Raw genomic sequence first — 9,429 nt, forward strand, 5'->3', positions numbered from 1 at the left:
GGTGGTGGTGGTAGGCGGTGGTGGTAGTAGTAGGCGGTGGTGGTAGTAGTAGGCGGTAGTGGTAGTATAGGCGGTAGGCGGTAGCAGTAGCAGTAGGCGGTAGCAGTAGGCGGTAGCGGTAGCGGTAGCAGCAGCAGCAGCAGTAGCAGCAGCAGTAGCAGTAGCAGCAGCAGTAGCAGTAGTAGCAGCAGTAGCGGTAGTAGTAGTAGGCAGTGGTAGTAGTAGCAGTGGTAGTAGTAGCAGTAGCAGTAGTAAGTAGGCAGTAGCAGTAGTAGTAGCGGCAGTATTAGTAGCGGCAGTAGCAGTAGCAGTAGCAGCAGCAGCAGCAGTAGCAGCAGTAGTAGCAGTAGCAGTAGTGGTAGCAGTAGTGGTAGCAGTAGTGGTAGTAGTAGTAGTAGGCAGTAGCGGTAGTAGTAGGCAGCAGCCGTAGCAGCAGCAGCAGTAATATATATATATATATATATACATATATATATATATATACATATATATATATATATATATATATATATATATATATATATTATCAACATTATATTCTTAACTTTTAAGTAATTAATCAAACAAATTAGTAATGTATCCGATTTCCAATATGCTCATTCTCATGGGTCTTGTGATGCTCGTTTTCATGTTATCAAAAATGAGTGCTAATAATTATAACAAATCATTAGAAGGAGAAGCTTTGGTGGCTACTCATTGGTGGGAAGATACACTTGTTGGTACTGATCATTGTAATTGGTATGGAATCATTTGCAATGAAGCAGGAAGTGTCACAAATATAGAGCTTTACTATATGAGCAGTGATGGTGTAAGAGACTTGGGGAGCCTACACTTTGATTCATTACCGAACCTTCAAGTCCTTGAAATTGTAGACATCGAACTTGAAGGAAGTATCCCTGACCAGATTAAGCACAAATCAACTGAGTGGAGACATACCAAAAGAAATAAGTTGCAAGCAAAATCTTTATAGGTTGGACCTGGGTGATAACAATCTTGATGGTCCCATTCCCTCAAGCTTTGGTAATCTAACTCAACTCTCGTTTTTAAACCTTAGCATAAATAATATCAGTGGCTCCATTCCTCTAGATTTAGGTAATTTACAAGACTTAGAATATTTCGATCTGCATCGTAATAGTCTTGTGGGTCCTGTTCCTCCTGTACTTGGAGAGTTGTCACGGCTTACTTATCTTGATCTTTCATCAAACCGGTTGTCTGGAAATGTATTGACGTTTCAAGATCCTTGTCCTCTATATCAACTAGACATATCTATGAATCGTATAACCGGAACTTTAACAAGACAACTAGACGTATGCCATAGAATAAGCTTCTTAGACATTAGCAGTAATGGTATATCTGGAGACATACCTTTGTTACAAACTGACCGTTTGAGACACATCAATCTGTCTCATAATCATCTCACAGGAATAGTTCCTTCTTACCTAACATCCCCACCGATTGGCCGATATATAGATGTCGACTTGTCATACAATAACTTCAGTGGACTGTCATACAATAACTTCAGCCGGAAGTTTACCCGCCAAGAAAGTCACAATATTCATTTGGTTATTATTCTTCCTATTACTATTGTCGTTGGATTCTGTTTTTTAGTGGCCTGTTATGCGTGCTACCGTCATCACAGAAAGGCTAAAACAAATCAAATCCAACCAGAAACAGAAAAACATGGAGACGTGTGCTCGATACTGAATTACGATGGAACAATTGCATACGAAGACTTCATCACAGCTACAGAGGATTTTGACCTCAAATACTGCATTGGAACCGGTGGCTATGGTAGTGTTTATGAAGCAAAACTACCGAGCGGTAAGACTTTTGCTTTGAAAAAACTTCATCGGTTTGAAGCTAAGCAACCAGCACTCGACCAAAGTTTCAAGAACGAGATCCAACTGTTAACCAACATAAGGCACAAAAACATTGTTAGACTCTCTGGTTTTTGTTTGCATAACAAGTGCAACTTCCTTGTATACGAGTACATGGAAAATGGGATCCTTTTTTATGCATTGAATCGTAGTGAACTTGCCGTTGAGTTAGATTGGATGAAGAGGGTAAACATTATCAAAGACGTGGCCCACGCTTTGGCGTACATGCATCATGACTGCAACCCACCGATTGTTCATAGAGACATATCAAGCAACAACGTTCTTTTGAACTCAAAAATGGAAGGATTTGTTGCTGATTTTGGAGCAGCCAGATTACTTGACCCTGATTCGTCCAACCAAACCGTGATTGCAGGAACCTTAGGATACATTGATCCAGGTATTACATTTAACCGAATTAAATGAATTGTAGTTTTAATTACATCTATGAATTGTTGAAACTTTGGTAACAATTAATATTTTGATTTGGTCATACAGAACTTGCGTATACCATGATTGTGACAGAACGTTGTGACGTGTATAGTTTTGGAGTGGTGACACTCGAGATGATTTGTGGAAAGCATCCTGGAGATCTTCTGTCAACACTAAACCGTTCTTCCGGTGACGATATATTATTGCAAGATTTAATCGATTTTCGACTGCCTCTTCCAACTGACCGCTTGATTCAAGTGGAGATTGCTCGTGTTTATCAGGTAGCACGGGCCTGCATTCAAACAGATCCTAAATACCGGCCCACAATGAAAGGCATTTCTCAGGAATTATCACGTGGGATCATTCGTTCGGGCTACTGATCTCCAGCTTCAAGATATGTATCTGCATATTGTTCTTCACAGTTTTATTTTGTAGCCATGTGTATGTATATGTTGTATGAAATGATCTCGCTAATAAAAATAATCAATGGCCTCAATTTTGTTCTTCAGTACTTAAATAATAATTATAATGTATGATTAACATCTTCTACATACTGAAAAGAATGTTCAACAATCATTATCATTATTAATATTAATTTTCCATCATAATACACTAATTAATAACCGAAAATTTATCATAAATCCAAACGATACAGATCAATTTACTTATTCTGCACCTGTACAACCAGAACAAAGAAGCAAATTAAGTTGAGAAACAACAACACGTACAATTGGAAAATCAAAAACTCGTACATCAACCAGATTAATAATCGTAATATAATCTGCAGGATCACATAAACTGATCAAGATCATCATCTTTTTCGACATAATACGCAGTAGGATTAACCTCCTTAAACTTCTTCCCAACCAAACTAATCCCCACATAATCCGCTTGATTAATCTCACCATCACCACCGTCTGCTTCACCGCTAGGGTCCGAGTAATTCGGATGACCTAAATCAGAATGCCCAGGCGCTTTATCACCACCATATTCAGCCACAACGCCCAATTTATTCCTTGATCCGCTGTAATGAGCAACACCGTCAAACGTTGGTGCTGCTCTATCAGTTGTATCCGGAACAGTACGATTCACCATCTGATTGTCACTATTTGGAAAAGCGCGTAAATCTGTCCTTGACCCGGGTCTTTCTTCTGGATCTGACCCGGGTCTTTCTTCGCGTGGACCGTATTGATATACCTGGTGCGGAAAGCTACTCCTCCCGCCGGCCGGAAAACTCGGTGAGGATTCTTCGGGTATGTAATCTTCAGTGATATTGCTGCCGGAACGTTTATACATGTTACCGGAGATAGGTGCTGAAGAGTAGATGTTGTTACTCATTATTATTTAGCTTGAATTGGACAAGATGGATGGTTTTGTTTTGAAATTGGGTGTAGGTGCTTGTATTTGGTTCAGATCAGATCATCATGTATAATAAAGACATTGTCGTAGAAATTTGAAGTCAACTGCGATGATTGGAGTTTACTTTTTTTATTTTGATTTTGTGGACTAAAGATTTTCATGTTTACAAGACACACCCTTGGAACTATTGGGATTTTACATATATTTTTTATAGTAGAAACATGACTTAGGCAGTCCTAGAGAAATCTTAATAGAAAAGTCAGAGGTTGCAAATTTTCGAGATTGCCTTAACTTACCACATATTTGAATGGAGAGTGCCTGTGTTTATCGAACATAAAACATGTAGCACGGACAATCATTTTCACACAAATCAAGTCAAACCTACTAGCTAGACTCTCAACGTTCAACGCTACATGTGAACTGTTTAATTACTTATCATCAATTAATTAAGTTGAAATCCAAGACTGAGCTATTATCATTGTTCATCTTCTGGTTACTAAAAATTTTCAGCCTTCTTAGGTTTTTGATTGGACAATCCCGAACCGTCTTGTCTTTTCGTTTTGTTTTCACCTTTTTCCAACCCTAGGGGTTTGAAAAACCGACTCGTCTCCTTGTGAACGAACTTCGGGTTGTTGGTTAATTTAACCGTTTCAAAATAAGAAAAATCTTGGTACTCACCGGTGTTGGGTGGTTATGTGTGCATTGTGTTTGGGGACTTGTGAATAAAATTTAGCTGAGAATGCTTGAATCATTAGAGTTTTGTGTGGAGTTAGTGGGTTGGTGGGTAATGAATTCCATTGACATTATTTGAAATATGGGTAATTCGAGTTGTTGAGGTTATTCGAAAAAATTTCGATACAAATCATATTTGTAGTGGTGTGATTTGACAGAATGGCGAAAACAATAGGATAATATTGTAAGAGAATGAAACTCGTTGGTTATAATGTTTTATTGATTGGTATTTATAGAGATTATATAGAAACTTTAGAAACTCTAACACTACCTCGCAGTCCAAACGGCAAAACCGTGAAAGTGCGAACTGAAAGGAAAAAAAAACCTAAATATTAAATAAAATGTAAACTTTTTTTCTCATGTTTTGTTGCATTAAATACCTGATATTCGCTTATAGATTAGCATATTTCTTGACGGTTTCTCCTTTTCCATCGCGTTTTTTTTTTCTTTTATGATATAGCTTGTTGTGTTAAAGGATCAAGTAACACTTTGGTATGAAATTTCTGCGGACGATAAGGCCACATACAATGGTTCTTAACTTTAACATACATTTTCTCTGTCACATGAGCACAAACACTTTAACATTTCTTTCACTAAACCCTCACTATCATACACTCTATTTCAAACTTTAACCAATTTAAAATAATTATTTAAATACAATAAATAAATACAAATAACATTTTATTAAATAAAATAAAAACATTACATTATTAAAAATTAAAAACATTACATAATTAAAAAATAAAAGACAATACATAAATAAATAAATAAACACAATAAATAACGCTAATTGTTTCGAACAATATAATAATCCGGGAGTGTCCAAATGTGTTCGATCAAATTGTTGCGAAGGATATGATGCGCTCTTCGATCTCGTATCTCTCGATCCACCCGATCTTGGAGCTCAACTCTCTTCGCCCAAGTACGTCGCGGCATGTTTTCTCGATTTCAGAGATAATCCTCTTCGAGGCCGCATATGTTGCGATTGTTGTCTTCGGTGATCATGTTGTGAAGTATAACACAAGTGTACATGATTCAACGTATTTTATTGATAATAAAAGGTCTTGTTGGGTGTTTTAGTATTGCCCATCGACCTTGAAGAACACCGAAATCTCGTTCCACGTCTTTTCTCGCGGCTTCTTGAAAACGTTTAAACTTAAATTTTTTGGCTCAATTGGACATTTAAACGAATTGACAAGTGTTGCCCATTCTCGGTATATGCCATCTACCAAGTAATACCCTTTAGTAAATTCGTGTCCGTTGACAGTGTAACGGACCTCCGGAGCTCGACCATCCAATAAATCTTCGAACAAATCCGATTCATTAAGAACATTAATATCATTGTTCGAACTCGTTGGACCAAAGAAAGCGTGCGAAATCCACATATCGTAGGACGCAACCGCCTCGAGCATTATTGTTGATCCTTCGTGATCACCCCTGTGGTAATGCTCTTGCCACGCAACTGGACAATTTTTCCAAGCCCAGTGCATGCAATCGAGACTACCTAACATACCCGAAAAACCGTGCATCTCAAATGTTTGACATGCAATCGACGAACATCTTCTTCAGTTGGTTTTCTTAAATATTCTTGCGAAAACATATGAATAATACATTTACAATAATTGTTTAAACAATCATGTAACACCCGTTTTCCGAAAAGTCACTTGGGACATCTCACGTAGTCCAAAGGTATGTAAGTTAATCTTTAAAACGCATCTACATTTTACATGTGACTTAAAATGGTTGGAAATTGAGTTTGGGGTGCTTACTGGTAAATTGTCGCGTCTGGATAGGGTATATCGCATTTTGATCTGTCGCGAAACGCGACATACATGCCTGGAACGCGACAACTTGAAAACCCCAGCTCCTGAGCAGTTTATCGCGTTTTAGTTGGTGGTGTCACGTTTGGATCATCGCGAACCGCGACAGGGTGTCACGAAACGCGACCCGCCGGCAGATCTGGTATTAAATTCGATTTTAATGAGCACTTTTGATGGTGTTTTAGTCTTTTCACATTGTGGATGGTTTGAGGCCATAAGAACTGATCCAAATCTTAACCTTATCCTCATTTCATCTCACCTTACACACTAAAGTTGTCATAGAGAGAGAAAGTGAGTTTAAGAGAGAGAGAGAGAGAGAGAGAGAGCTCATTTTTGGTGAAGAAGGAACCTGTTTCGTGCCTAAACTCGAGTATTAAAGTTGTTCACTACGTCTCTAGCTACGTTTTGGTAGTATTGGTAAGTGTTAATCCCGAGTATTAACTCCTATTTGTTTTATGACTAGTGATTTGGTTATGGGTTTTGTTGTAAGACCCATTTTAGGGTTAAATGGGCGAATTTGGGGTAAACTTGGTGTATGGAAACCCTAAGGTTCGTAATCTAGGGTTTAGCATTGTGAATTGAAGTTTGTAGGGTTGTTTGTGTTGTTGAATCACTAACACACTTATGTGTTAGTGAGAGAATTGTTGTTGAGGTAAATGGTTGACTTGAAATGGGTCAAATGGGTAAGTTTGACCTAGTGGGTTAAATTGGGTATGAAAATACCCTAGACTTGTATTGATAGAGGTCTTAGAATCATAATCACTAGCTTTTAGTGATTAGTTGTGGATTTGACCTTGATTGTGTGATTCTAGCGCAAATGGGTCATAAATACCATTTTGGGTCATAAATGCACTAGTGTGGTTGGTTGGTGAATAGTCCAACTTGTTATGTGTATTAACTGGGCATTAATTATTTTAGGTGACTTGCTTTGAAGGTTGCGAGTTATTGTTGGAAATCTCACAAAGACGAAAAGGTGAGTGGAATATTTATGTATGTATGTATATGATTTATTTGCCCGTATTAATTGTGCACATAGCCGTTTTGTGCACATGGTTGTGAGTAATAGCCGTTATTAAGTGACGCCATAACCGTTTTGGAACACTTTGGGGTAATACCATAGCCGTTTTGGGATACCTCGGGTTAGCATACCATAGCCGTTTTGGGCGCTAACCAAATAGCCAGTTCTTACTCACACGTGATCAAGTGATGCCATAGCTGTTTTGGAACACTTGGGGGGGTGATGCCATAGCCGTTTTTGGAACACCTCGGGGGTTAGCATACCATAGCCGTTTTTGGACGTTAACTGTCATACCCCGTCCAAATCCTCTTAGACGAATGCAATAACATCTGGTACCATTGCGAGGTACTGACCTCTATATTCCATGAACGACTCCATGTAATATGAGCAAATGCACAGCGGAAGATTTCTTTAATACCTGAGAATAAACATGCTTTAAAGTGTCAACCAAAAGGTTGGTGAGTTCATAGGTTTATCATAAATAGTAAAAAATTCATCATTTTGATAGACCACAAGATTTAAATCCTGCATGGTACAAATGGCCCGAATCCAATACCCACCTATAATGTACATGCGATATCTTTTAAATACAGTACACATTTCTCGTGTACGAAATCATCTTTCATAAATCTTAGTAACCGTACACATATCTCGTGCACAAAAATAACATACACATAACCTGTGTATAAAATCATTCTCTCGATACATAACATTCACTTTGCTTTCATAGCTTGGCTTGGTAACCGACCTTAACATATAATGCGCATCAATAATATCCCCAAAACAGAACATCCCGTCTGTATAAATATATAAACCTCGAAGTACTAAACACCATGCCCATTAGCTCTTCCGTCTAGTGAACATTCTGGGTGGGGGTGTTAAACCCGGTAGCTCCCTTTAGAATTCGCGTGAATTAGGGCCATCCCCGATTCTAATTCTAAGGTTACCAAGCAACGATAATCAGGGGAAAAATATTCACATCAATTGGTGGCAATTATCATGTCCACATAATTCAATAATAATCCACAGAACTTCTGTCTGCATAATAATTCATTCGAGGAATGTTTTGCTTGTGTCTATCTCGTCAAACATTTATAAAAAAACATTTCATGTATTCGCAGTTCAAAATATATTTCAAAATCATTTAATAAAGCAGTTGTAAAAACAGCACATATATTCTCAGTCCCAAAAATGTAAAGAGTAAAAGGGCCATACTGTATTTTGTAGTAAAAATACATATGACGACATTGAACAAGTACAATGTTGGTCTCGGATTCACGAACCTATATCAAGTAGGTATATTAACACATATAATAATATTAAAATAAATATATATTTTGATATTATTAATATACTTGTGATATTAAATTTAATATTAATAATTACTTAAATATATTTATTTTGTATATATCCTAATAAATTATCATAATAATCTATTATATACTTTATTAAAATAATTTGGATAAGTACTTAGTATTAATATTTATAAATACTCATAATTTTTAATATGATAACATTTTTTTAGTAAATTCGAGTTATAGTAAAACGTAAATGAACAAAAAAGTATTTTATTATTAAAAGTAGTATACTTATTATATATACTTTTATATATATCTAATGTTTGTATCTATCTTATGATATCTATCATTTTAATTTAAGATCATAAAAATACATTTAAAATTAAAGTTATAGTTAGTAATGTTAGTAATAATAATAATAATGATATTAGTAGTAAAAATAGTAATGATAATGGTAAAAATTTTAATATTATTAATAGTAATACCTATTTTAATAATAATAATAATAATAATAATAATAATAATAATAATAAAATTAATAGGAATAATAAGTATACTACCTTAGGGAAATAGCTAAAAATATAGTGTCGCAGCCCGGGCTCAAACTCAAGACCTCTCGCTTACCCGATAACATCCTTAATCCAAAGCTCCGTCGGTTTCATTTCTGTTTAAGGAGATACTTATATTTATATCACCCCTTTTCTTCCCATTTCCCTTTCTCCTTCTTTTTCTAAAAAAAATAAAATGTCACAACCAGGGCTCGAACCCGCGACCTCTCGTTTAACGCCCAATCTCCTAACCATTCCTCTGCCTGTTCTAATCGTGTTTAGATAACAACTTAAAAGTATTTAACCAGTTTATTTGATTGTTTCTTTTTCTTCTTCTATAATCTAACA

General features: G+C 36.5%; 2 protein-coding genes across 2 annotated transcripts; one reads left to right on the forward strand and one right to left on the reverse strand.

The window, feature by feature from the left end:
• The first annotated feature begins 574 nt into the window (after positions 1–574).
• On the forward strand, positions 575–2,808 carry LOC139888188 (MDIS1-interacting receptor like kinase 2-like). Its single transcript, XM_071871216.1, has 3 exons — positions 575–808; positions 873–2,274; positions 2,373–2,808. Exons 1-3 carry the CDS (start codon positions 575–577, stop codon positions 2,684–2,686), a joined length of 1,950 nt encoding a protein of 649 aa, XP_071727317.1. The 3' UTR covers positions 2,687–2,808.
• A 2,665-nt stretch (positions 2,809–5,473) lies between these two features.
• On the reverse strand, positions 5,474–5,926 carry LOC139888189 (uncharacterized). The gene has a single exon (XM_071871217.1). It carries the CDS (start codon positions 5,924–5,926, stop codon positions 5,474–5,476), a length of 453 nt encoding a protein of 150 aa, XP_071727318.1.
• Between the last annotated feature and the right edge of the window lie 3,503 nt (positions 5,927–9,429).

Source organism: Rutidosis leptorrhynchoides, chromosome 2 (genome assembly GCF_046630445.1).
Source record: "Rutidosis leptorrhynchoides isolate AG116_Rl617_1_P2 chromosome 2, CSIRO_AGI_Rlap_v1, whole genome shotgun sequence".
NCBI lineage: Eukaryota > Viridiplantae > Streptophyta > Magnoliopsida > Asterales > Asteraceae > Rutidosis > Rutidosis leptorrhynchoides.